Source organism: Ursus maritimus, unplaced genomic scaffold (genome assembly GCF_017311325.1).
Source record: "Ursus maritimus isolate PB19 unplaced genomic scaffold, ASM1731132v1 scaffold_35, whole genome shotgun sequence".
Classification (NCBI taxonomy): Eukaryota; Metazoa; Chordata; class Mammalia; order Carnivora; family Ursidae; genus Ursus; species Ursus maritimus.
In genome coordinates, this window is record NW_024426119.1 from 8663222 (window position 1) to 8690889 (window position 27668).

Here is a 27668-nt window from a genome sequence, read left to right on the forward strand (position 1 = left end):
ATTAAAATATACCACTGGCTTTAGCACTAAAGCATTTTATCTTTAAAAGATGTAAAAGATCATCTCTGTTGATGCAGAAAAAGCATTTGACAAAATCCAACACTATTTCATGATAAAAACTCTTAGAAGGCTAGGAATAGAAGGAAGCTTCCTCAATATGATAAAAGGCGTTTATGAAAAATCCACAGCTCACACCCTATTGAGGGATGAAAAACTGCAAGCTTTCCCCTAAGATTAGGAACAAGACAAGGAGGCTATGCACTTTCACCACTCCTATTGAACACTGTACTGGAAGTTCCAGTCAGAGAAGTTAGGCAAGAAAAAGAAATAAAAGGCATCCAAATTGGAAAGGAAGAAGTAAAATTATCTATTCACAGATGATGTGATCCAACATTTTAGAAACTCCCAAAGAATCCAAAAAAACTACCAGAGCTAATAAAGAAATTCACCAAAGTTGCAGGGTATATAATCAACATACAAAATCAGTTGTGTTTCTGTGTATCAGCAATGAACAATCTAAAAAGAAATTGAGAAAATAATTCCATTTACAATAACATCCAAAAGAATAAACTACCTGGAAATAAATTTAACCAAGGAGGTGAAAGACTTACACACTAAAAACTACAAAACATTCCTGAAAGAAATTAAAGAAGTCCTAAATAAATGGAAAGACATCCCATGTTCATGGATTAGAAGTCTTAATGTTGTCAAGATGACAGTATACCAAAAGCAATCTACAGATTCATTGCAATCCCTACCAAAATTCCAGAAGTCATTTTTTGAAGAAGTGGGAGAGCTGATCTTCAAATTCATGAGGAATTGCAAGGGGCCCTGAATAGCCAAACGATCCTGGGGGGAAAAAGCTGGAAGACTCATACTTCCTAATTTCAGAACTTATTATAAAGTAATCCAAACAGTGTGGTACTGGCATAAGGATAGACATGTAAACCAATAGAATAGAACTGAGTCCAAAAATAAACCTATACATTCGTGGCCAACTGATTCAACAAAGTTTCAAGACCACTTAATGGGGAAAGAATAGTCTCTTAAACACATGGTACTGGAACAACTGGATAGCCACCAGAGCAAAGAGTGAAGTTGGAACCCTACCTAACACCATATATGAAAAACTCAAAATTAATCAGCAACATAAATATAAGAGCTAAAGCCATAAAACTCTTAGAAGAAAACAGGGGTAAATCATCATGACCTTGGATCTGGCAACAGATACTTAGAATAGACACTCAAACAGAAAGCAAAAATAGATTAAGTTCAGCTTCATTTAAATTAAAAGCTTTTGTGCAACAAAGAACATTATCAAGAAAGTGAAAAGGCAATAAACAGAATGGGAGAAAGTATTTGCAAATCATACATTTGATGAGGATCTAGTATCCAGAATATATAAAGACCCCATACAACTCTACAACAAAAAGATAATTCTAAAATGGGCAAAGACTTGAATAGACAATTCTTGAAAGATGTACAGTTGGATTAATAAGCACATGAAAAGTTGTTCAACATCATTAGTCGTTAGGGAAATGAAAATCAAAACCACATGAAATATCCATTAGGATGGCTACGTTTTTTAAAAATAGAAAATAATAAGGGTTGGTGACGATGTGGAGAAATTGGAACCTCACACATTGCTGGTGGGAACATAAGGTAGTTGAGCTGCTCTGGAAACAGTTTGGCATTTCGTCAAAAAGCTAAACATAGGATTTTATGCGTCAGCTTGCCTAGGTCGTGGTATCCGGATACCTGGTTAAACACTAGTCTAGATGTCACTGTGAAGTTATTTTTTAAGTTGACATTATACTGTCAGTACTATTAGTTAACAGCAATAGACTTTGAGTAAAGCAGATTACGTTCCATAATGTGGGTGGGTTTCATCCAATCAGTTGAAAACCTTAAGAGAAGAGGAGTGAGGTTCTCTGAAGAGAAAGGAATCCGTGTCCAGACTGCCTTTGTACTCAAGCTGCACCTTCCTGGGTCTTTGGTCTGCCAGGCTGCCCTGTGGAATTGAGCTGCCAGCCCCAACAATCTCATGAACCAGTTCTTAAAACCAGTCATTCTCTCTCTGTATATGTATAAACATACACATACAAACACACATCCTATTAGTTCTGTTCCTTTGCAGAACCCTAATACACCCAGCAATTCCACTAAAATTGGTTGCCTGGAGACTTGGATGCCAATGATCGTTGCATCTCTATTCACAGTAGCCAAAAGGTGGAAACAAGCCAAGTACCCATCAAAGATGAGTAGATCAACAAAATGTGTTAAATATATAAAATGGAATAGTATTCAGTTATAACAAGAGATGACATTCAGATACAGGCTGCAACATGAATGAACTTTAAAAGCATTATGCAAAATGAAATAAGCCAGACACAAAAGGACAAACACTGTATCATTCCACTTACACGAAGTACCTACAATAGGCAAATTCATAAGAGATGAAAAGTGGATTAGCTGTTACCAGAGGCTGGAGGGTGAGATGGGCAATGGAAAGTTATGGCTTAATGGTTATAGTTTCCGTCGGGGGTGATATTAAAGTTTTGGAAATAGCTAGTGCTAATGCTTATACTACATGTGAATGTAATTAATGCCACTGAATTTTACACTTTAAAATGGTTAAAATGGCAAATTTTATTTATTATATATTTTTGCCACAATTTTTGAAAAATGGTAATGCCATATATCCCCCCAAAATTGAATTGTAGCTTTAAGGGGGTGAATTGTATGATATATGAGTTACACCTCAATAAAGCTGTTACAAATGAAAGTAATGCAGTATCACTTCTGCTCCATTCTGTTAAAAGTCTCTGGGTCCAGCCCACGTTCAGGGCGAAGAGGAATTTGACTCCAGCTTTGATGGGAGAAACAACAATTTATGGACACGGGAAGACACTCATACAGGAAAAAGTACTGTAAAGGCCCACCTACAGGCCCTTTCAACTTTGTTATTATGGAGAAAAAGCCTGGTTTATAGGAAAATGCTTCAAAACCAGTGAATCTGCGACCATGTCCAAGGAAGACCAAGTTTTAAGCTTATAGATTATCTGTTGATTCCTGATGAGGATTTTACTCAATCATATCCCCCCTTATTCTCTCCTGATATCATTATATCATTTTTGCTTAAATCAATATTTAGTGTTTATACTTTTCAAATGCTCAAGAGTGTCAGATATTTTATTCATTCCATTTTTCTCCCCGGAGACTTCCCGCCCAGATTTCTCTGTCCTGCCCCCATTGGGGTTGTTTCTCTCCGGGCTCCCTGCACAGCTGTCATGCTAGGACTTTTGTTTGCTGTTGTCTGGTGTTAGAGCCCTCCTTTTTTGGTTCCATGTTTTTCTTTTTCATGGTTATTGTTTTTGTTTTTTGTTTGTAGTATCTTCTGGTAGTTTCCTAAGAAAGTATGCATTAGAGGTACACTTTTTGCATCATTGCAGGTACAAAAACATCTCTTTTTCTACCTTCACCCCTGATTGATCATTTGGCTGGCTAGATTGAAAATTATTTCTCTCAGAATTCAAAGGCATTTCTCTATTACCTTCCATCTTCTTGCTCCAAAATCACTCTGAATTGTTTCTTTGTATATGATCTGTCTTTTCTCCCTGAAATATGTTCTGAAGTTTCTAATATTCCGAAATTCCGAAATTTGACAATAAAATGCCTTGATACGGATCTTTTTAAATAATCATTGTGTAGTTATAAGATGTAGACTCTTTCAACGTTAAGAAATGTGTCCTTCAGTTTTGGAAAACAATCTTTGATTATTCCTTTGATAATTTCTTCCCTTCCCTTTTCTCTTTCTACTGTCCACATTTTACAATCTCCCTTCTCTTTTTTTCTGAGCAATTTTCTCAATTTTATCTTCCAGACCTTCCATTTGTGCTATATTTCTAATTTTTTCATACTCTCATCCTCTGATTGTTCCTTGTTCCCAATATCTTATGCTACTCTTATTTCATTGGTGCAATATCTTTTTTCATCTCCCTGAAGATACTAATGATGTTTTGATGTTTACTTTGTTGCCTTGTATTGTCCCTGTTTTCTCAGAGACCCTTTTATTGTATTTCTATATGTGAGTCCTAGTTTTGGAGGCTTTGAATAAGGTTCTGCCTAGGAGCACTTTAGTACTGGGGATGGAAAGTAGGTGGGGGGAGTCTCCCATCTGCTAGTGTTCTGGGAGCAGCGGTGAGCTCTTATCATCCATATCCCCCTGACAAGCACTCTGGTGAGAGCTTCGCTCACTTTGCTCAATGGTTACCATCCCTCGCCTTCCTGCCACCTTCCAAAATTTTGTTGAAATTACTCCTCTCTCATTCTCTTTGTTCTTGTCACTTTCTTCTTTTTTTCTTTCCTTTACTCTGATTTTATTGGGAATTTAGAAGGGGAAGGAGATAAATGCAAGTAGTTGACCAGAAGTCCTCCATGTTCAGTAAATGTCTTGATAATAATTTCTTCAGTTTTTCCTGCCGCTAGTCTCCTTCCAAGTCAGTCTCAACACTGCTCCCTCACTAATTTTTCTAAAACATATGTCTGCTAAGGTTACATCTTGCCAAACTTTTGATGACTTCCCATAAGAGAAGATTTAGAATTCCTAGCCTGAACTACAGGGCCCCTTACAAACTGACCCTCCCCAGTTTCATCTTCTACTGGTCTCTCTCACAGTGTAACCACCCTCAAAGCTTATCATGTACTTCTCTGCCTCTGTGTCTTTTCTATTCCCTGTGCCTAAGTGTTCTATCCATTCTCTCTAGTAGATTCCTCCTATTTGTTCTTCAAGGTCCAAACCAAGGGTTACTACCTCTGTGAAGCCTTCAAGACCCCACACTTTACTGTAGGCAGAAACTTACCAACCCCTCTGTACTCCCATAACCCTAAGCTGCTACCTTTAACAGAGCAGTTGTACTGCAGAGCGGAGCAGTTACTTCACATGCCCGCCTCATCAGCCAAACTGTCACTGTCTTGAGGGTAAGGACTATGTTTTCTTCTCCTTGATATGCTAGGTACCAAGCTCAGGGCTTAGACTCTGTAGACATTCAGAAAATGTTTATCAAATGTGTAATTGTCACTGTGGTGGTAGCCGGCTCAGTTGTCATCTTCCCCTTTCAGGCACCCAAGCCATGCCCCCTCTCTTCTCCTTGGGGTACCATCAGTGCCGCTGGAACTATGAGGATGAGCAGGACGTAAAAGCAGTGGATGCAGGATTTGATGAACATGACATTCCTTATGATGTCATGTGGCTGGACATAGAGCACACCGAGGGCAAAAGGTACTTCACTTGGGACAAGAAAAGATTCCCAAACCCCAGAAGGATGCAAGAGCTGCTCAGAAGCAAAAACCGTAAGGTAAAATAAGCCGGCACTTCGAAACCTTTGCATTACAAAGCACTTGTTTCATCTTTAAAACTGGCCTTGGCACAATAGTGGAGGAGAGCCGTCTGATAAAAAATGGCCATGAAAATAGTACCTTCAAATATATAACTGTGATAACAGGAAAGCAGTGGTGGAAAGATGGCCCCACCATCCATCCCTGCCTTAGCAGGATCACGGGGCCTAGCATTCAGTCCCGTTTGTTGTGGCCACCCTGTAGGGATATGATGGATACCCCAAAAGCAAACTGTGGTTCTGGTGTCAACATCAGTCTCAAGATTGAGGACATCACATTGACACCACAGGGTCTGAAAAGGTTAATTAGTCACATTCTAGGGGAAGCAGGGCTGGCTCCCAGGCTGGTCTGAAGAAGGCTTGTGAGATCTGGGAATGGAGACAGCTCAGCTTTTATGGTGGTGAGAAGGCTGGACTGGGGTGAGGATTCCTGCGCATGCTCGGGGCTTGTGTGGTTTGAACTTCCCGCTGGCACCCAAGGCAGAAGCATTAGGGCTTTCTTTGTCAGATGTGGGCAGAAGGGGAAGGAGGGATGGAAGGGCTTGCAAGCGCTTCACAGTCAATCAAAAGCTTGAAAGGGCTTGAAAGCTCTTAACAGTCGATCAAAAATGGAGTCAGTTTCTTCACTTCCCATTCTCCTAATTTCCCAATTAATAAATAGCATTTGGCAAGTACTTAGTATGGGCCAGAGAGTTTGATAGAACACATTATCCTATCCAGTCATCACAAAATTAAAAGGTAGATCTTGTTAGCCCATTTTTCAGATGAAGAAACTGAGGCTAAGAATAGTTTTGTGTTTTGCACAAAGGCATATAATAAATAAGTAGATCAAGAACCTGAACTCTGATCTGCCTGACTCCAGAACCCACGTTCTTATAAGCAACTATTTATTAAAGCCATCAAAATGTCCAAAATGCTGTGCTAAAGATGAAGGGAATGCAAAGATGAGCTCCTTGGGGTCTTACAGTGAGTGGGGGAAAGGCAGGTATACAACAACCACAGTATCGGGTAATAATATAGCAGCCAAATAAAGGTCAGGGTCAGGAGTGGACTAAGAGAAAGAAGATTGCATCCAGCTGGACTCATGCTGGGCTTTCTGCATTTTAGATGAGCCCTGAAGGATGAGTCTCTAACTAGCTGAGAAGTGGGGAGGGGGAGGAGACAGTGCAGCCAGAAGCTGAAGCACCCAGTGGTGTTTGGAAAACAGCACACAGGTTGGTTTGGCAAGAAAACAAGGCACGTGAAAGGTTTGAGTAGTGGGGAATCTGACCGTATTGTAGGCTGCTTTGTATACATTTGGAGACATTAGAAGTTTTTGAATAAGGGGTTAATATGCAGAATATATGAAGAATACTTACACCTCAACGACCAAAAACAAACCCAATTAAAAATTGGAAAAAGGACTTGATAGATATTTCTTCAAAGAAGATATACAAATAGTCAACAAGCACATGAAAAGATGCTCAACGTCACTAATCTTTAGGGAAACGCAAATCAAAACCACAGAGAGATATCATTTCGTACCGTTAGGATGGCTACTATGAAAAACCAGAAAACAGCAAGTGAGGAGATAGAGAAATTGGAACACTAACCACGGGAATGTAAAATGGTGTAGCCACTACGGAAAACAGTATGGCAGTTCCTTAAAAAATTAAACATAGAATTATCATATGATCCAGGAATCCCACTTATGGGAATACGCTCAAGGAAACTGAAAGCAGATACTTGAGCAGATATGCTCGCGCAGATAAGCCCATGTTCCGACCCGCCCTACTCACGGTAACTCAAAGGTAGAGGCAATCCAAGCGTCCACCAGCAGACGACTGGATAAACAAAATGTGGTACATACAAATATACAGTGGAGTATTATTCAGCCTTAGAAAGGAAGGAAATTCCGATACATGGTACGACATGGTTGAGCCTTGAGGACATTATGCTAAGTAAAATAAGGAAGTCACAAAAAGGTGAATACTGTATGATTGCACTAATCTGTACAACCTAGAGCAGTCAACGTCATAGAGACAGAAGGAACAGTGGTGGTTGCCCAGGACTGCGCAGAGGAGGGAACGAAGAGTTGTTTTGAATGACTATAGAGTTTTAGTTTTACAAGATGGAAGGCGTTCTGGCCGTTGTACAACACCGTGAATGTACTTAACACTGCTGAACTGTATACTTAAAACTGGTTTAGACAGTAAATTTTATGTTCTGTATATTTTGCCACGATGAAAAATTTTTCAGAGTTTTTGGACAATGGAGAATTAAACTTTAGTATGTAGAACAAATCTGAACAGGCTTGAGGAAGGATGATGAGAAGGTTGTTCTAGCCAATTGAAGGGTTCTGAGGCCCTAGACTAGGAAGTGATGGCATAAGGAAGGTAGAGAGGTCGTTTTGTTTTGCTTTCATGTTTGCCCTTGTCAGTGTGAGCCTGTGGATGTCCCGGAGCAGGGATGACTTAACCCTTCACGGACAGCACCTCAGACAGAAGCTTCGTAACTGCTCTTTTGAGAACATGTGTTGGCTGGGCAGCAATAATTGTAAAAGAGCACTGGCCTGGTTTTGATACCATTTCAGTTTCCATAAGCATGAAAAGGGATAGGGTTTTACTGATGTCTTAAATATGTCATTCCTAGTAGTTATTTCTGAGTAAAATTTGAACCCCCACACTATGATAAAAGCATAAAAACGAACATATAACTCCTGTGTAACTGATGAGCTCTTCAAACCTCTATGTCCGGACAGCTTGTGGTCATCAGTGACCCCCACATCAAGATTGATCCTGACTATTCAGTGTACGTTAAGGCCAAAGAACAGGGCTTCTTTGTGAGGAATCATGAAGGAGGAGACTTTGAAGGGGTATGCTGGCCTGGTAAGATAGCACTTTATACACTTTTTCATTCCACTTGTTTAGTCCCCGTTAATGAAGGTTGCATGGCCATCACCCTCATTTCTTATAGATGTCCCTTGCTAGAGTGTAAGCACTTTTAAGAAAGAGAGGGCATTACCTTCTTCTGTATCTTCCATAACATCTGGTACAGTGTGCTCTGTATACATTTATCAGTCAATGAATGAGTAAAAAATAAGCAAGCACTGTATCTCTCTAAGCAAATAAAAATCAAAAGCCAAGGAATAAGGAGAGGAGAAAGAGAAAGAAAAAGCGTTCCCACAGTCTCTCCCTGTTTTGACTTCCCAGACTTTCATGAATGACCTCGGCTGCCTCCAGCAACTCTGGATTCTTCATTTCAGAAATTATTAGTTCAAAGCTTTGGTAGAAACCAGAGGACCCAGGGGAATCCCCACTCTGTCATAGGCTGGCACTCGATCACAAATCCATGTGCTGCAGAGACACCCCAGGCATTCCTTTTCCCCTTATACCACTCATGAACACTTCTTTGTTCTCTTTAAGGACAGAAGGGTCACTCCAGGATATTTGCCACGCTTACCTGGGCTATCTCGGGCTGTCAGTGAGGGATGGGCTCCATCTGCATGCTTGTTCGTGGGCCTTCCCCTGGGCCTCTCGGGTTGGAAGGTCTAGTGATTATCGCTGGAGTCCAGCGTTGCCTCCCTTAGCTCCTTGCCAGGCCATGCCTCCGCATCAGCTGTCTTACGTGTGAGGTGCCCAGTGGTCAGCCAGCTTTCACACCTTTACCGCACATCCTACCGCGAGCACCACTGTTTCTCACAGTCTGCACTTCTGCCCCTACAGGTCTCTCCTCTTACCTGGATTTCACCAATCCCAAGGTCAGAGAGTGGTATTCAGGGCTTTTCATGTTCTCTGCTTATCAGGTTTGTTTTTATTCTTTTGCTCTTTCCTGGTTACTCAGAAGGATGAAAGAAGGAAAAACATGATTGAATAGAACTACTCTGCTTCATTGAGTAGCCCTTGATAAATAATACTTGGATGGAAACGCAAGGATGGCAACCACATTACAGACTTTAATGGTGCCAGGAGAGGTGCCACATATATTACCAAATGCACAAAAGCTGTGATTTCTACCTCCATTAAAATAAACTGTGACGTATCAAAGTACTTAATAATAGAGATTTGTACTTTCAAATTACTACATAAACTTTACATAAAATAATATTCTATAGCTTATTTAAAGATGATGATAGGGATATATATATGAGAATATCTTGCAAAGTATACTGTGACATTAAAAGTAAGGTGTAGGGGGCGCCTGGGTGGCTCAGTCAGTTAAATGTCTGCCTTCAGCTAGGGTCCTAATCTCAGAGTCCTGGGATCGAGCCCCACATCAGGCTTCAGGCTCAGTGGAGAGCCTGCTTCTCCCTCTCCCTCCTCCTCTGCCCCATTCCACCTGCTTGTGCGCTCTTTCTCTCTCTCAAATAAAAAAATAATTCTTTAAAAAAATAAAAGGTAATAAAACTTGAAATTAAAAAAAAGTAAGGTGTAATAATAAATCAATTCTTAAAATATTATGAGACCCCAGAGAGAACCAGAGAGCCCACTTGTAGAGAACTGTTTTCAACCAATTATGAGGATGGTAGTGATGCCTCGTATAAATTGAGTTATTTGCTGTGTGCCAAGCACTGTGCTAAGCAGTTATGTGCATTTTATCATTTCATCTTCACAGGAACCTCTGGAGTTGGAGCTATAATTAATTCTTATCCCACAGATGAGGAGTTTCCTCATGGACAGGTTTAAAACCCTGCTCAGTTCACCCATGTTATTAAATGGTGGACCTAAGATTTGAACTCAGTCTGTCTCTCACTAAACCCTAGCTTCTGAGCCTCATGTATTAGGACACAGAAAACAACTTAGAGCAGGGGTAAATAACACTCGGGTGAAATCTCGCCGTGTTCATTCATTTCCCTACTGTCTACGGATGCTTTCGCACTCTATCAGAGTTGAGTTATTGAAAAAAAGTCCTTATGGTCGGCAGAGTTGAAAATATTATCTGGCCCTTTCCAGAAAAAGTTTGCCAACCCCTGCCTTAAAGAGTGCTACAGAAAGACAGTCAAGGTAGTTAAATATTTGGAAACCAGATAGCCTTGTTCATTAAAGTATACACGTTCAGAAATAGTTGAAGGTAAAATGCAAAAGAATACACGTAAGTCTCCCCTAGGCATTTGAACGACTGGCGTGTGGGTGAAGCAGCAGATGTATTCTGTGGCATCCCAGGAGGCAAGCCAGGCCCACTGAGAGGATGTTACAAGAGGCAGGACTTTTAGAAAGTAATGGAATGAGCTTCCTGAGGGACTCCCTGTCATTGTAGCTACTGAGTCAAATGCTGAGAGACCGGGGATTCTATAAAAGGGGTTTCAACACCATGTTAACTAGATGACTCAGCAGCCCCTTCCCACTCGAAACTGAACAGCTCTGTAGAGAACACAAACTCGAGACCATGGCAACAAACAGGTATATTGGCTGTCAAGTCTTTCAAAGTAGGGAGACCTGGGTGGCTCAGTCAGTTAAGCATCTGCCTTTGGCTCAGGTCATGATCTCAGAGTCCTGGGATTGAGTCCTGCATCGGGCTCCTTGCTCAGAGGGAAGCCTGCTTCTCCCTCTGCCTGCTGCTCCCCCTGCTTGTTCTTGTTCTCTCTCTCTCTCGCTCTCTGACAAATAAAAATCTTTAATAAAAAAAGTCTTTCAAAGTATTAGAGGGAAGGCAGAATCTTATCATGGAAAGCTTTAATTGCCTTTAGTTAAGAGTTGCAGCAGAGGATGGGTGTTATAGACTCTAACCGTGATCATTCACCACCTTTCCTGTATGGGGCTTCTCCAGAGTAGGTCTTGGGGAGGACTTGACGGGCAGTGTGTATTTCACAGACAGTACCACACAGCATTCTTTCGTTCATCGACAAATACTTATCGGGTACCTTCTGTGGTTCAGCCACTGTTCTAGGTGTTTGGAATTTATCAATGAACAAAATGGACAAAATTCCCTGCCCTGTCTGTGGACCTTTTATTGTAGCACTGGAACAGAAGGCAGACCTTAGATAATAAACATAGTAGTAATAAATTAAATGGAGTATGAAAGAGGAATAGGGTGGCTATCATAGCAACACCATCACCATAGGAGTATTATCATGACCAAAGAAGAAATTTACTTCCTAGGGATCTACTGACATCCTCTACATATGGAACGACATGAATGAGCCCTCCGTCTTTAGAGGGCCAGAGCTAACCATGCAGAAGAATGCCATTCATCACGGCAACTGGGAGCACAGGGAACTTCACAACATCTATGGTTTCTATCAGGTAAGACATCCATAACGAAGCCACTTGGACCCATGTGCCCTGCCTTCTGGGTTGAAATCATTTGTAATAGTCATACTGTATTGTTCATTTCTCTTTGTGTGACCTTTCTGACGACTGCAATGGATCTTATCAGGTTGTAGCCAATATAGGACTTATTATTTCTTTCTTTGCACCTTTTCTTTCTCTAATGAACTTGATGAATTACAGATATTATGAGATTAATGGGACCATAGAAACATCTTCCTTGACAGGCGTCATTAATAAATGGCATCAGATACCTCAAAACGTTTTTTGAAATAAAGTAGGCAATACATAAACAAAGGCAATTAAAACAAATGTTTTGAAATTTCACAAATCGGGGAGTCTGGGTGGCTCAGTCAATTAAGTGTCTGCCTTTGGCTCAGGTCATGATCCCAGGGTCCTGGGATTAAGCCCTGTGTCAGGCGCCCTGCTCCCCAGGAAGTGTGCTGCTCTCTTTCCCTCTGCCCTCCCCCTCTCGTGTGCAAGCTCTAATAAATAAAATATTTAAAAAATATGAAATTTCACAAATGTCTAAATACAGCAAGTCTTATATTCATGCCAGGGGAATAAAACTTAGAACATAGAGGATTTCAGTAAGTTTTTAAATATAGAAAGCCTTCATTAACTACTTAGCCTTCTCCTTAGAAGGTGGTAGAATTGTCTTCCATTTGCCAATCACATCCAAAACATTAATCAGTCATTTGCCCTAATTGATATCTATCGTTCTTTGTTATTTTCATCCCATAACTGTGTTCCTGTGGCCCTCCCACCAACTGGTATATTTTCCAGTGGGAGTTACTGGCTCCATATAGCACAGTCCAGATAGTATGTGTTTACTTCTTTAAAAGCCTCTTGCTGTAACTGCAAACCACTGTAGAGAATTTTCCTATGTAGGCCAGGGCCAGTCACTTAACCTCTCTGAATCTCAGTTTCTTTCGTCACTGAAAGCAGTCAATCTCAGAGGTTGGTCTATAGATTTTTAAGAGAAAACCTTATAAAATACCTAGCAATAGTAAGCATTGAATATGCTAGCTTATTATCTATTATTTTCATTTCTCTTTTAATCAAAGAACATTTTCCACTCTTAGTAGGGGAATTTAGAGTATGTTTATTACATCATGAAAATTACTTGGTGGATTTATTTTCATATTTTCCATTTTATATTCCCACCTGTTTACTTTTTGCATGTCCAGGAGCTTATTAGGGATAGCTGCACAATGCCCTAATCTAATCATCCCTTTGAAATTTTTCTCCTTTGCCTTTGTAGCAAATGGCTACTGCAGAAGGACTGATACAACGATCTAAGGGGAAGGAGAGACCCTTTGTTCTTACACGTTCTTTCTTTGCTGGATCACAGAAGTATGGTAAGGAATGGCTCATATGATCAGACTTAAGAACATAAGTTAGCAAGCTGTCTTTTTCTTCTACCATTTATGGTATACATTGCTACTGTGTTGATGCCTTCCTCTTCAGTGGTGATTGGGCAGGCCCTCGATTGTAGCAAGTGAGGTGCCCTGAAGTATGCCTTATGTCCTGTGAGACATAGTACATCGATTTTAACAAAGTTTAGTTACTTGTTTCCCATTGAAGAAATGGCCACTTAGTTGCTGGGAGAATGACTTCAGAGTATCTCGGTTTGCTGGGATGGTCATCCCTGATTCTGTCTGTTTGATTTATCTAAACCAGGGAAAATATACTTCTTAGATATTCCTTCAACCGCCTGTTTCACTCAGCAATATGGCTTAAAATAGACCTGACTGTTGCTTGTGGTCAGGGTCACCTGTGACTGGATTCAGTTTACGCTAATGCAGATCTAATTCAACTCAACCACCTTCCAGCGGAAAGGCTATTTTGAGTCCCCTGGCCTTGCGTAAATAACTGGGAGCTTAGGTCCTAGTTTGAAGAATCCAGTCTTTACTGTATCATAGACCTTATTAGGCGTCTTCCTCCAGCCGTGAAAACCAGCCCCTGTGGCACGCTGGAAGAGGCCAAAGTATTGTTATCTCTGGCAAAGATTCATGTGCAGAGATGCTCAACACAGCATTAGTTCTTGAAACGAAACGAAAAGAAATCCAAATAAAGGAATATTTATAAAAATATGACATATCCATATGACAGACTATTACAAGACTGTTTAAAATAGTAGCCTTAATTGCATGAGCAAATGTTTGTGACCTCATGATAAATGGGGGGAAAAAGCAGAATGCTTAAATGTTTTTGTAGTATATTATCACGATTTTGTTTTTAAAAATATAGATAGCTCAGTAGGGGAAGAAAGGGATAAAGAAAGGGGGGTAATCAGAAGGGGGAATGAAGCATGAGAGACTATGGACTCTGAGAAACAAACTGAGGGCCTCATAGGGGAGGAGTGTGGGGGAATGGGATAGGCTGGTGATGGGTAGTAAGGAGGGCACGTACTGCATGGTGCACTGGGTGTTATACGCAACTAATGAATCATCGAGCCTTACATCGGAAACCAGGGATGTACTGTACGGTGACTAACATAATAAGAAAAACATTAAAAAAAAAACCAACACTGATAAATGAAAAAAAATATATAGATAGCAATCTAAATCAGTAAGTTTAGTTACCTTGGTGATTATGAGTGATTTTTAAATTTTCTTATTTTTTTTAAAAGATTTTATTTATTTATCTGACAGAGAGAGAGAGACAGCCAGTGAGAGAGGGAACACAAGCAGGGGGAGTGGGAGAGGAAGAAGCAGGCTCCCAGCAGAGCAGGGAGCCCGATGTGGGGCTCGATCCCAGCACCCTGGGATCAGGCCCTGAGCCAAAGGCAGACGCTTAATGACTGAGCCACCCAGGCGCCCCTTCTTCTTTTTACCTATGTCTATTTTCCATATTCTCTACAAGTGTCATTTTTAACACTAAAAAAAGTCAAGTGTTTTTAATGAAAACACTTTTAAGTAGCAGTTAAAAAAAGATGATAAAAGATGCGCAAACTAAGTAATCTCTGATCCCTTAAATACCGGCCTACTGCTCAGCCTTCGGTGCTCTGTGTGAAACTATCAGCCTCCCCCAAAGCGTAGCAAGGGACCCAGTGCAGAGAACCCTACTGTGTCAAGTCTCATGCTCAGACCGATAGCCAGAGCGCGCTTCTGATTCAACAGCCATGTGAGACATGAAAAGATCTGCACGCTTTTACGTGACCTTTCTTTCTTGATGAGAATGCCGCCATGTCGATTTCAAAACCATTTTATCTCATTTGAAGTCAAGGCAAAATTAATAGAGTACCTTTAAAAAAAACAAAACCAAAAACCAGTCCCTTGGAAAGATTTTTCTTTGCTGGCCATACAACAGCCAAAAGTTTCTATGGAAGATTTAAACAAAAATAGCTATTTTGGTATAAGATAGACAGAAATGCTCCAGGACTAATCTAGATTTAGTAAAATACGATTAGTTTATTTTGTGGATCTCCTTAGTGGTATATAATCTATCTTCACCAATTCTTATCTGCTATCCAGTGATCAAGAGCAGTGGCTTTAGAGCGAGACTGCCTGAGCTCAGTCCTGCCTCTACCACATGCTAACTCTGTTACTCGGGGTATTTTATAATAACCACTGTTTGCCGTATTTCTGCCATCTGTAAAATGAAGTTAAACAGTGTTTACCTTCCAGGGTTGTGATGATTAAGTGCTTTTACTACAAGCAAAGTAGAATCACCTGGCTCAGTAAGGGCTTGATAACTGTGAACTATTGTTCTTGCTGCTATTATTCTGTCTCCTTTATGTACTGTCCACTCCTCTTAAGTTATAGAGGGTTTGTTTGGTTTTTTTTTGAGAGGGGTGGAGGGGTAGGCATATAAATCAGTGGAACAGAACTAGGAATCCAGAAAGAGTCCAACATACATATGATCAATTAATTAGGAACAGAGTTGCCAAGGCAATTCAGTGGAGAAAGGAGTTTTTCAATAAATGGTGTCAGAACACGGAGTATGGAGTGGGGGGAGGGAGGAGGAAAGAACCTCGACCCTTACCTCTCACATAAAAAGTAATTCAAAATGGAATATAGACCTAAACTATAAAAGCTAAAACAAAAAACTTCTGAATGGAGACATAAAAAAAAAAAATCTTTGTGGCTTTGAGATAGACAAGAGTTCTTGGATAGAACACAAAAATCATGAACCATAAAAGGAAAAAAAGTGCTGACTTGGCCTTCATCAAAATTAAAAACCTCCACCCTTTCAAAGATATTAAGAAAATCAAAGTCAAGGGGCGCCTGGGTGGCGCAGCGGTTAAGCGTCTGCCTTCGGCTCAGGGCGTGATCCCGGCGTTCTGGGATCGAGCCCCACATCAGGCTCCTCTGCTATGAGCCTGCTTCTTCCTCTCCCACTCCCCCTGCTTGTGTTCCCTCTCTCGCTGGCTGTCTCTATCTCTGTCGAATAAATAAATAAAATCTTTAAAAAAAAAAAAAAAAGAAAATCAAAGTCAAGCCACAGATTGAGAGAAAATATCTGCAGTATACATACGTATGTCAAAGGACTTGTATCCAAAATACATAAAGAACTTTTACAGTTAAATAATAAAGACCTCTACTTTTAAAAATAAGCAAAAGATTTGAATAGACACTTTACAAAAGAAGACATATGATCAAGAAATACACGCAAGGAGGCTCAACATCATTAGTGTGTAGAAATACAAATTAAAACCACGGAGACACACTACTACACGTCCGTTACAGTAGCTAGAATTGAAAAGCCTGCCACCAGCAAGTGTTGCCAAGAATGTAGAGAGACTGAAATTGTCATGTACTGATACTGGAAGAGTAATACAGCCACTATGCCAAACAGTTTGGAGGGTTTTTTTCTTTTTTTTAAGATTTTATTCATTTGAGAGAGAGAGCGCGCACACAAGATGGGTGGCGGTGGGGGGGACGGGGTGTGGCAGAGGGGGAGAATCTTAAGCAGACCCCACACTGAGCTCGGAGCCTGATGCGGGGCTTGATCTCATGCCCCTGAGATCACCATCTGAGCCGAAACCAAGTCAGTCACTTAACTGGCTGCACCACCCAGGTGCCCCCAGTTCGGAGTTTTTTAAGGTGTTCAGCATACACTGAACACAGACCCAGCAATTCCACCACCAGGTAGTTACCCAAGAGAAATGAAAAACATTTGTCATGCAAAGATTTGTGCACAAATGTTTATAGCAGCTTCCTTCATAATAGCCAAAACTTGGAAAGAATTCGGATGTCCCTCCATAGGTGAGTAAACAACTTGTGATCCATACTATGGAATACTATTCATCAGATAAAAAGGAAAAAACTACAATACTACGCTGCGTGAAAAAAATCAAGAACACAAAATAGTATGTAATATGTTACCTAGTTTATATGAAATTCTAGAAAAGACTTCAAGAAATCAGATCAAAAGTTGGGTAAAACAGTGTCACCACTGCTTGTGGTGACACAGGTTTTAAAACTCAAACTCTTCACTTAAAATAAGTACATTTATTATATGCAAATTATATTTCAGTAAAGTTGATTTTTTTTAATGTTTCTCCTAAAATCAGGCTTGAGTTATACTTCAAAAATAAACGCCATTTCAGAATATTTTCACAAAAGGTTTTGTGGATTTTAAGAATTTTTCACATTAGAAGATTAATGTATTTTCATTGTAGAAACCAGAATTTGTATATTTTAAGGTCAGAAAGAATTGCTTTCCTTTATATTAACTTGTCTATTTCAAATAAACAATCTATGAAATTCAGTGCTTGGGCTGATTTGTGATTTTTTTTTTTTAAATACCTTGTTACCGGTGATCCAAGGTGCTGTGTGGACCGGGGACAACACAGCAGAATGGAGCTACCTGAAAATTTCTATCCCTATGTTACTCACCCTCAGCATTACTGGGATCTCTTTTTGTGGAGGTAAGATGATATCTGCAGGCATGAAGTGACAGAAAATAAAAAGCGAGGGTGTTTTTCCATCAAGCCTGGTCATAAATGCCTTCTCATTAGTGGTTTCAGGCAGGGATAACTGTGGGAACAAGAAAATGAGAAAAGTGAAAGGATGCTTCCAAGCGGTTTATGTCTTGTCTGCAATGAGGACATGAAATAAAGTCATCAGAGAGCCTGAGTGCTTCTCTCCCTCTTCCTGATTCCTCCCTAGACGCTCTTGAGTACTGAGTTTCTCTTCCTGAAACGTACCTTTTCTTCTTCAAAGTGAGAAAAATGGGGAATACAAAGATTTTAGCAAATCAGAAATCAGCCTTACAGAAATGCTTTTTACTCAGCAGGTTTAGAATTCTATGACATATTTTAACTTAAAAAAAAAAAAGGATATGCTCTTGGGAAAGATAAATTTAGTTAACATATGATTCCCTGATGAGCTGCCTTCCGTAAATCCTAGTAATTCTCTGCAGTTGAGACATCTCAGTATGGAGGTGCTCCGCACGACTAGCTCCAGCTGTTCCTTGTTTTCTGTAGGAATAGAAGCAAGTTGATAGATGTGTTCCTTACGGCGTTGGTGCACATGCAAGGAATATGTATCCTGCTTAAGGACTAAGCATGAAATCAGACCTAAACCCCTAATTCTAATTGCTTTTCTTTAGCTTTACAATTTTTATCTTGCTTTAGCTGCTGCGTTTTTTATTTATTTGACAGAGAGAGAGCGCGCACACGAGAGAAGGAACACAAGCAGGGGGAGTGGGAGAGGGAGAAGGAGTCTTCCCGCTGAGCAGGGAGCCTGATGCAGGGCTCGATGTGAGGCTTGATCCCAGGACCCTGGCATCATGACCTGAGCCACCCAGGCACCCCTTGAGCTGCTGCTTTCTAAAAGAAATCAAGGGGCACCTGGGTAGCTCAGACCATTAGGTAGTTAAGCATCAGCCTTCGGCTCGGGTCATGATCCCCGGGTGCTGGAATCAAGCCCCATTTCAAGCTTGGGGCATCTCCCTCTCCCTCTGCCTGCCGCTCCCCCTGCTTATGCTCGCTTTCTTTCTGTCAAATAAAATCTGAAAGAAAGAAGGAAGGAAGGAAGGGAGGGAGGAAGAGAGAAAGAGAGAGAGAAAGAGAGAAAGAGAAAGAAAGAAAAAAGAAATCAATTGCCAACCCCCCACCATACCGCTAAACACAGACTTACTGAATCAGGTCAACATTTTGTAATTTCTGGACTTGGGAACATACCGAAATGTTGATCTCGTAGTTAAACCTCTGGCCTTTTTTTTTTAGAGAGTGTATTTATTTATTTGAGAGAGAGATGTGGGGCTCCATTGAGGGCTCCATGCAGGGCTCCATGCCGGGCTCAATCCTAGGACCCTCGGATGGTGACCTGACCCAAAGACAAACGTTTAACCAACTGAGCCACCCAGGAGCCCCAAAACTTCGGACCTTTTGATGAGAAGAGAGAATTCAAAGAGAATATTGTCAGATCCCCAAACAGGCTGAGTTTTAAACACGTGCTCCCTAATTTCAGGCCACGCTGTCCTGGCATTTTGAGTGCACGTACAGCACATTGGTCCTGTCAGTCTTCAAGCCGTTATCTTACCTGTGTGCAACATTTGCTAGAAGCCTGGTTGCCTCACTCGGCCTCTCTGTCTCATCAGCTGACGTAGGCGGCTTCGTCGGGAATCCAGAGGCGGAGCTGCTAGTGCGCTGGTACCAGGCCGGAGCCTACCAGCCCTTCTTCCGTGGCCACGCTACCATGAACACCAAGCGGCGGGAACCCTGGCTCTTTGGGGAGGAAAACACGCAGCTCATCCGGGAAGCCATCCGGCAGCGCTACGCCCTCCTGCCCTACTGGTATTCTCTCTTCTACCGCGCACACGTGGCTGCCCAACCCGTCATGAGGTAAACAGGCTTCACGGGCCCAGCAGCCAATCACACCAGAAACCCCCCTGGCCATTGGGGAATGGAGTAATTACACAGTGATTTCGAGGGAAAAGCTATGTGTTTAATCAAGTGTCCTTCAGATAACTGAGCACCACCTGTGAGCAGGGTCAAGGAGTTGAAGTCACAGAAAAACCGGATCCCCTGCTACTTTGTGATTCAAGTATTAATATTTGATAGGAGACAGATTTTTCAAAGAAAAGGGAAGTGACTGTAACTGAATTCGCTGTTTAATCCGCAAGCACCCTCTCATCGAGAACAATGTATTCCTCCAGTCTTAGGCTCTATCTTACCCTCAGGGCTAAACCATTCCAAGTTTGAGGTGAACATTTTTCCCAGTGTATAAATTATATTCTGATTCTGTTTTGGAGGCAGGATGTGAAAAACCAACTTTCTAGGTTAGAGACTATCACAGAGACACACACAATACACCAAGGCTTCCAGATCAGCTGTCGTTAAACCTGGCTCAGATTAGAATCGCCTGGGGAGCTTTTTAAAACTACAGCTTCTAAAGCCACACCTCCAGACCTACTAGGAATCTCCTTGGGTAGATCTCAGGGTCTAGATTTGCTAGAAGTTTCTCTGGTGATTCTAGACATCAACCAGGTTGAGACTACTGCTTTGTTACTATTCAGTAGGAAAGGGATATATTATTACAAAGGCTAGTGAAGAAACTAAAAATAAGTTTCTCTTACTAAAAAATACCCTTTACTCATGAGGTTGAAAAAAATATTAGAACCATTAAGTTGGTATCCAGATGCACAGATATTGAAGATTTCATTATCTTTATAAGCCCAAATGCCTCCCAGTTAGTTGTGTAAAACAATAATAATAAAAAAACGAAAACCACACAACAGTTTCTCAACCCTCCAAAAATGTTGCCTGCTTGAAAACAAGTAAAACCAATTCTTTTCATTTAAATAGATAAGGATTAAGGATGCATGAAAGACAGTGACAGCATGAAAACATGGCACGGATTTTATATCGTTATAAAATATGGCTTTACAAACATTTAATTTGTTCCATACTGAATGTGTTATCATCTGGACTGGTACAGAGCTCTGATTCTGCCTTTAGAGTAGTATTTAGTACTCAACAATCAGAGGAAAAATTGTAGGTACCAGAATTCTCAATCTTTCACTGGAACATTTCAGCAAGTAGATAGCTCTTTCACATTAGGAAAATATATAGTAATCCTAGCAATTACTCCTAAAATCTTAAATCGTGAAAAGAGTCTTGGCTCTTTGGCTTTTCCAATTTCCGTTGAGTAGTTACAGAACTGAAAACATAGCTGATTTAATAGTACTAAAACATCTAATGATATTGAAATAAGAATTTTTTTTTCTTTCCCCAGACCTCTGTGGATAGAGTTCCCAGAGGAATTAGACACTTTTGGTGTGGAAGATGAATACATGCTGGGTAAGCATGTCTTGATTAATTTTTGTTATGATAAATACTGTAATTATGTTTTTGTTATATTTCCTAGTGTAAGAGCACTAAAAAAGGTAAATCCCTAATCTCAAGAAAACCAAAAAGTAAAAGTAAAAGAAATTCGGTCATTAAGATTTTTAGCATTTTAGTGGAATGATAGCTCTCTTCTAGTGGTCATGTAGCACTTCTTATATTAACTTCATATAAATCCATTCTGTTTGTGGATGCAATTTGAGATTCTTGTTCTGGGTTCCCTCCTGAGCCTTATGATACCCCTATAGGGAATGGAAGTCGAAAACAGTAGACCAGATGGTTACAGTAAAGATTGAGAGCTTACTTCATGTGCAAAATAGGGTTACTGTTGGTGGCGGTGGTGGTGGCCTCTTCTTTAACAAGGGTTGACCACCAAATCCAGGATATGGAAGTTTATCATAAAACCAAGCTCAACAGAAAGTTGCCCAAAAGGTGCATCCTGTTTCTAAAGAACAGAAATCCTAAAATGTAAAAAGCCTAGTGCTACCTCTCCACTCATTCTTAGGTCTCAGTTTAAATAGCTGCTCCCTTGGAAAACATTTCCCTGACCAGAATTGCTGCTTTTTTTTTTTTTTAAAGATTTGATTTATTTATTTGGCAGAGAGAGAGAGAGAAAGAGCACAAGCAGGGGGAGTGGCAGGCAGAGGGAAAGGGAGAAGCAGATGCCCCGCCAAGCAGGGAGCCTGGTGAGGAACTTGATCCCAGGACCCTGGGATCGTGACCTGAGCCAAAGGCAGGCATCTAACTGACTGAGCCACCCAGGCACCCCAGCATTTCTTCTAATAGCTAATTACACCTAACTATAGTCAAAGTCAGTCCCTCTTATTACATAACTTTCATTCCATTTTGTGCTTTTGCCTTTTTGGTATTTGTCCTAACTCTAATTAAATTGTAATATCTGTCTTTACTGACTGCAAACCCCATGAGGACAGGGACCTGTCTGTCTTATTTGTCCAGAGCCTAGCATAATACCTGGCACTCAGCAGGAACTCAGTAAGTATTTGTACAATTAAAGAGTGAATTCATAAATGGATGAAATTTATATACATGTGGTGCCACAGTCAAAACAAAATTAATAATCCAGATTGCCTTTAAGAGAATTATAGCCTTCCTAATGATAACTGCCCCTGGATATACTCCTGTCCGTGCTGATCACAGTTCTGGGTAACAGTTGTAGGCTCACCGTTTTCAAAATCACTCACAGCTGACAATGACGCACCTGGAGAAATGAGATGGCTCTTTCAGACTCCTGGCACACTAGCAGCTGTGTGCAAATGAGACCGATAGACTGTCAGGGTCCCTCCCTGTTATCCTAATATGCCGTAAGTGGATGAAAGACGAGTAATAATACAGTCACCATTTTGAGCAGTGGTCCTCTTTCTAACAATGTGTCTCTCTGATGAATCATTGGCTCAACTAACCAAGGTCTCTACTTTCACCAAGTTCATGGTTGAGTGGTGTCTAAGACCACAAAAGCACTGAAAGGAGAAGGATGTTTTCAGACCTCCTAGAATGGTGTTCAACTTTATTTCTTCTCTGTTTTTCAGGAAGTGCTTTATTGGTTCATCCGGTCACAGAACCAAAAGCCAGCACAGTTGATGTGTTTCTGCCAGGATCAAATGAGGTGAGAATAAATGACAAAGAGCTACGTAACTTGCATGTCTCCCTTCATTCTGATGATTAGCCCCTGTTAGGAAATAGAATTCTGCATCATGCAGTTGTGAAGACAGCCCAAATGCCTATAGTAACTGAAGATTCTTGTAGGTCATGACCTCAGAGGTCAAGAAACTTAGTGGAAGAGCAGGGAGAAAGATGAACAGGTGGTAACACCAAGGAGGGTCAGCATGGTTCCTTACGTTCGCACTCGCACTTGTGTAAGTGACTCCTTCTAAACACACTGAGCCTTCGAGTAGGAAGAAATGTTTCGTCTGCGAAGAGGTATCAGTCTCTGGGCAGAAGCATAAGTAAAAAGAGACTTTGCTCTTTGGTTCTGCCTCTATCTAAATCCTCAGTTTTTGGTACAAAACCTGGTCTCCAGACACTCACCAAAGTAGGTAAAAAGTAACAGTGGTGACTTCCCTTTATGCTCCTCTAGGCTCCCCAGCTCTTTTGTTGGTTATTGTCATTGATAACTGTCACGATATAAGATATCATCCTGCACGGCTAGAGGGCTAGAGCCCATGGCGCTGTACCCAGGCAGGACCCGGGAAAGAGGTAGGATTAGCTCCTGGGCTGCTGAGCAGAGGGCCATGGAGAATAACAGCAGCAGCCGCCAGAGACAGACCAAGGATATATGCAAAGGGGCCAGGAGAAGAGGCAGGGCAGGAACCTGGGCACCAGACCAGGGAGAGAGGGTATGGGATGGAGAACACGGAGGAGACAGACCCTGGAGAGAGTCCTTGAGCACTGGAGCATCACCACAGGCTTCTGCAGGCGGGGGGAGGAGGCGTGAAGGTTACCAAACTGATGTCAAGATATTCCGAGACTGACTCTGGAAAACAGTCTGGAGGTTCCTCAAAAAGTTAAAAATAGAACTACCCTACGATCCACCAATTGCACTATTAGGTATTTATCCAAAGGATACAAACGTAGTGATTTGAAGGGGCACATGCACCCCAAAGGTTGTAGCAGCAATGTCCACAATAGCCAAACTATGGGAAGAGCCCAGATGTCCACTGACACATGACTGGATAAAGATGTGGTCCGTATATACAATGGAATATTACTCAGCCATCAGAAAGAATGAAATCTTGCCATTTGCAACAACATGGTTGGAACTAGAGGGTATTATGCTAAGCAAAATAAGTCCGAGAAAGACAAATAGCATATGATTTCACTCCTATGTGGAATGTAAGAAATAAAACAGAGGAACATATGGGATGGGAAAAAAGGGGGGGAAGAGGGAAGCAAACCATGAGAGAGGTTTAATTATAGAGAAGAAACTAAGAGGTCATGGAGTGAAGTGGGTGGGGGATGGGCTAGACGGGTGATGGGCATTAAGGCGGGCACTCGTGATGAGCCCTTGGTGGTGTATATAAGTGATGAATCACTAAATCCTACCCCTGAAACCAATATTACACTATATGTTAACTAACTAGAGTTTAAATTAAAAAAAAAAAGATATTCCTGGACTGTCTAGGCAGGTGGTGAGGTCGCTGAGCCAGGCTATGCTCGCTGCTTAGTACCGTCAAGTGCTGGCTTGGTGACACCGTGAAACGTCAGTGCGAGTGTTCTCTGTCCATCCAGCTTTGCGTGTTTGCTTGTTGTGCTAGTTTCCTGAGGCTGCTGTCACAAATTACCACAAACCTGGTGGCTTAAAACAGCATAAATGTATTCTCTCCCAGTTCTGGAGGATCGAAGCCCAAAATCAAGGTGTCAGCAGGCTTGGTTCCTTCTGGAAGTCACATCACTCCAATCTATACCTCCGTCTTCACACACCTCTCCTCTGTGCGTCTGTGTCACCGCTTCTGTTTCTCTTATGAGGACACTTGTGATGACATTTAGGTCCCACCTGCATAACCCCAGATAGTTTCCTTATCTCAAAATGCTTAATTTAATCAAATTTGTTACCATAGAAAGTAATATTCACTCCTTCACAGTATTAGGAAGTGCATATAACTTTTTGAGGGGCCGCCATTCAGCCCACTACACTTGTCCTTACTGATATGACAATACCCAGGCTTTTCTCCAGAATGTTCATCAATTGTGTTCTTTCCTCTTGGTTTCTCCAGTAATTTGTAGTTATGAAGATGAGGGCTCTTTATAAAGGTTCCCTTGCCAAGTAAAAACCTGAGAAAAAGATTAAATACAACAACAGCTAAATAAATTATCCTGCCAAGCATTTCACTGAGAGTTTCTCAAGTCAATTTTAACAAAGCAGTAGGCTCCCATTAAGAGGATCTAGCTCCCCTTCTGACGTAGCCACATATTAATTTTTTAATTAATGAAAACATTGTATTAATGACCTATCATCATTGCAAGCACTGCAGTGACTGTATAACATATTCCTTCAACACTGTTTCCCAGAGTGTTCTCTGATTGTTTCTCTCACTACATCTTCAAAACCCTAGGTAGATGAGCCAAGCCATTTCTTGCCAGATTTTTACCTCACCAGGTAGCCAGTCCCACATCACACTGTGCAAGGGGGCTACCTACAGTCCCTCGTTGTCACTCTTCCCCATATTTCTAGATGACCCATTCCCTCTACTTGAAGTCTTTGCTCAAATAGCTTTTTCTCAGTGAGGGCTTCTCTGACCGCCTAGTTAAGATCACAGACCACTCCCACTGCCCCGGTACTGTCCAACCCCCCTTCATCCTTCATTTTTCCCACGGAACCTGACACCTTTAACATTCTAGATATTTACTGATATGTTTTGTTGATGATCCTTCTCTCCCATTAGAATGTTAGCTTCTTACGGGCAGTGATTTTCCTCTGTTATGTTCACTCTCTATCCCCAGCGTCTAGACGGGTACCTCACAGGTGCTAGGCCTTCAGTAAGTACTTGCTGAGGAGCTTGGTGACTAAGCACTAGGTCTGATCTGCATGGTACTTGATACCAGTTTTACCCTTCCAAGGCTGGGCCCTTTGTATATAGCACCGGAGTATACACCCTCTTATTCTAATTATTTCTGGAAATGGTAGACAGATAATCCCAAGATCTTATGTAAGTCAGTTTTTTGGGGTTGTTTTTTGTTTTTACCTTTCACTCCCACTACTCTATCTAAAGCTACTGGAATCTGTCAAAGAAAGACATTATAAGAAAAGAAAGCTAAGATAATATCCCGCATAAACACAGACATAGTAGAAATCCTTGACAAAACATTAGCAAACTCGATCCAGCCAAGGATAATACATGGAGACAAGGTGGGGTTGATCCTGTTGAATTAGTTCACTGGAGCTGACGACGGCCCTCTCACCTTCATCACAGGACAGGGCAGCTCTGGAAAGGATGTGGTAACCCCTCGCAAGGAGGTGACCTTGTGAAACAGACTGCAGCTGTCGGAAATCATATTGGGCTAAGAGAGAGAAAAAGAGGTTTTTGTTTCCATGCTGCTGCTGCTGCTGGTGTCTTAAGGATTTATCCTATCAAATTACTTTGTAGGACCTTCTTGGTACTTCAGCAACTAAACTGCCTTGACAAGGATCCCAGATAAAAATCTGAACCTCGTCCCTGAATTGTACTCTGCTAAAAAATTGTACTATAGTAGCGATCCAAGTTTCTATTTGTCTTTCTCCTGGATCTGTTTCCTTCTCTGACACTTTCCTTTTCTCCTTCCTCATTTGTAATTTATTTGCTCACAATATGCTTTTCTTCGTTATTGCTTTTTCTTTCTTCCATCAACTTTTTTACTCTAAACGCATTAAGTTTATAAGACAACGAGACAATAAAATCCATGAGGGCAGAAACTATGTCTTTCTGTTCACTCACGCATGCCTAGCAGTGCTGGGCATGTGGTAGGTTGTTGGGAAATAACTTTTGGATGGACGGATGGACAAATGAATGGCCTTTTAGTGAACTTTATCCATCACAGTACTGAGTTAGTCCTTTGGGATCTTCTTAAAAACATAGGTTTCTTGCTAACTTCTACTCAAGATTTTTTTTTAATTATACTTATTTTAGCCTTCCAGTTATTTGAAATCCAGATAAATGAATGTTTTAGTGAATAATGAAATTGTGAGCAGAGTTGCTCATACACTCTTTTTCATTAGGGTCTGTTCCTTTCCAGGTCTGGTATGACTCTAAAACATTTGCTCTTTGGGAAGGAGCACGAACTGTGAAGATCCCGGTCGCCTTAGACACTGTAAGTTACTTTCAGGCTGTTATTTTTACCTGTTGCACTGTATCAGTCTGCTTGGTCTACCATCATAAAACACCACAGACGGGGTGGCTTAACCAACAGAAGTTTATTTTCTCACGGTTCTGGAGGCTAGATGTCCCAGAATAAGGTGCCAACAATTCAGTTCCTAGTGAGGACTCTATTCCTGACATGTAGGCAGCCACCTTCTTGCTGTGTCCTCACATGGCAGAGGGAGAGAGTGAGCTATTTCATGTCTCTTCTTATAGACACTAATCCTATCAGATGAAGGCCCCACTTTCTGACCTCGTTTAACCTTAATTACCTCTTTCGATGCCCTATCTCCAAATACAGTCACGTTGTTGGTTAGGGCTTCAACATAGGAAATTTGGAGGGGCCACAAACATTCAGTCCATAACATGTCCGTACATAGAAGGACCCAAGGACATTAGTGTTCTGCATAACACATACAGAGAGAAACACAAAATAGATGAGGGGTTGCCTAGGGCCAGGACAGGGAGAGGGTTTGGGAGCAATGGTGAATTACTGCTAATGAGTACAGAGTTTCTTTTCGGGATGATGAAAATGGTTTAAAATTGATTGTGGTGACGGGTGCATGACTCTCAATTTACTAAAAATCATTTAATTGTACACCTTAAATAGGTGAGTTGTATGGCATGTGAATTATACCAATAAAACCTTGAAAACATGAGAAAAAAGTATCAACATATAGCCTGATTTCACAGTATGAAACATCAGGGACAAACAACTCTTCCCCATGTATTTACATTTGTATGTCTACGAAAAATAATACTGAAAACAGAGTAAAAATGGTGGTCACTACACACACCATACAGAATGTCCTTCTGCAGGACCAAGTCACAAAACATGAGTTTTCTGTTGTAACCCTGGCCCTCTAGGCCCAAGGGA

General features: G+C 41.1%; 1 protein-coding gene across 7 annotated transcripts in view; it reads left to right on the forward strand.

The window, feature by feature from the left end:
* The window catches only part of GANC (glucosidase alpha, neutral C), a 73214-nt gene that overhangs the window by 34264 nt on the left and 11282 nt on the right, over positions 1-27668 (forward strand). For 5 of the 7 annotated variants that reach the window (XM_008702215.2, XM_008702214.2, XM_008702213.2 and 2 more), the window contains exons 12-21: positions 5122-5357; positions 8137-8263; positions 9101-9180; positions 11474-11617; positions 12906-13002; positions 17418-17519; positions 19196-19439; positions 20833-20897; positions 22490-22566; positions 26670-26744. In XM_008702215.2, the coding sequence (XP_008700437.1) occupies positions 5122-5357; positions 8137-8263; positions 9101-9180; positions 11474-11617; positions 12906-13002; positions 17418-17519; positions 19196-19439; positions 20833-20897; positions 22490-22566; positions 26670-26744 (1247 nt within the window). Of the gene's footprint in view, positions 1-2822; positions 2926-5121; positions 5358-8136; positions 8264-9100; positions 9181-11473; positions 11618-12905; positions 13003-17417; positions 17520-19195; positions 19440-20832; positions 20898-22489; positions 22567-26669; positions 26745-27668 lie in introns of those variants that run through there. The other 2 variants (XM_040620498.1, XM_040620500.1) reach the window with 2 other exon arrangements.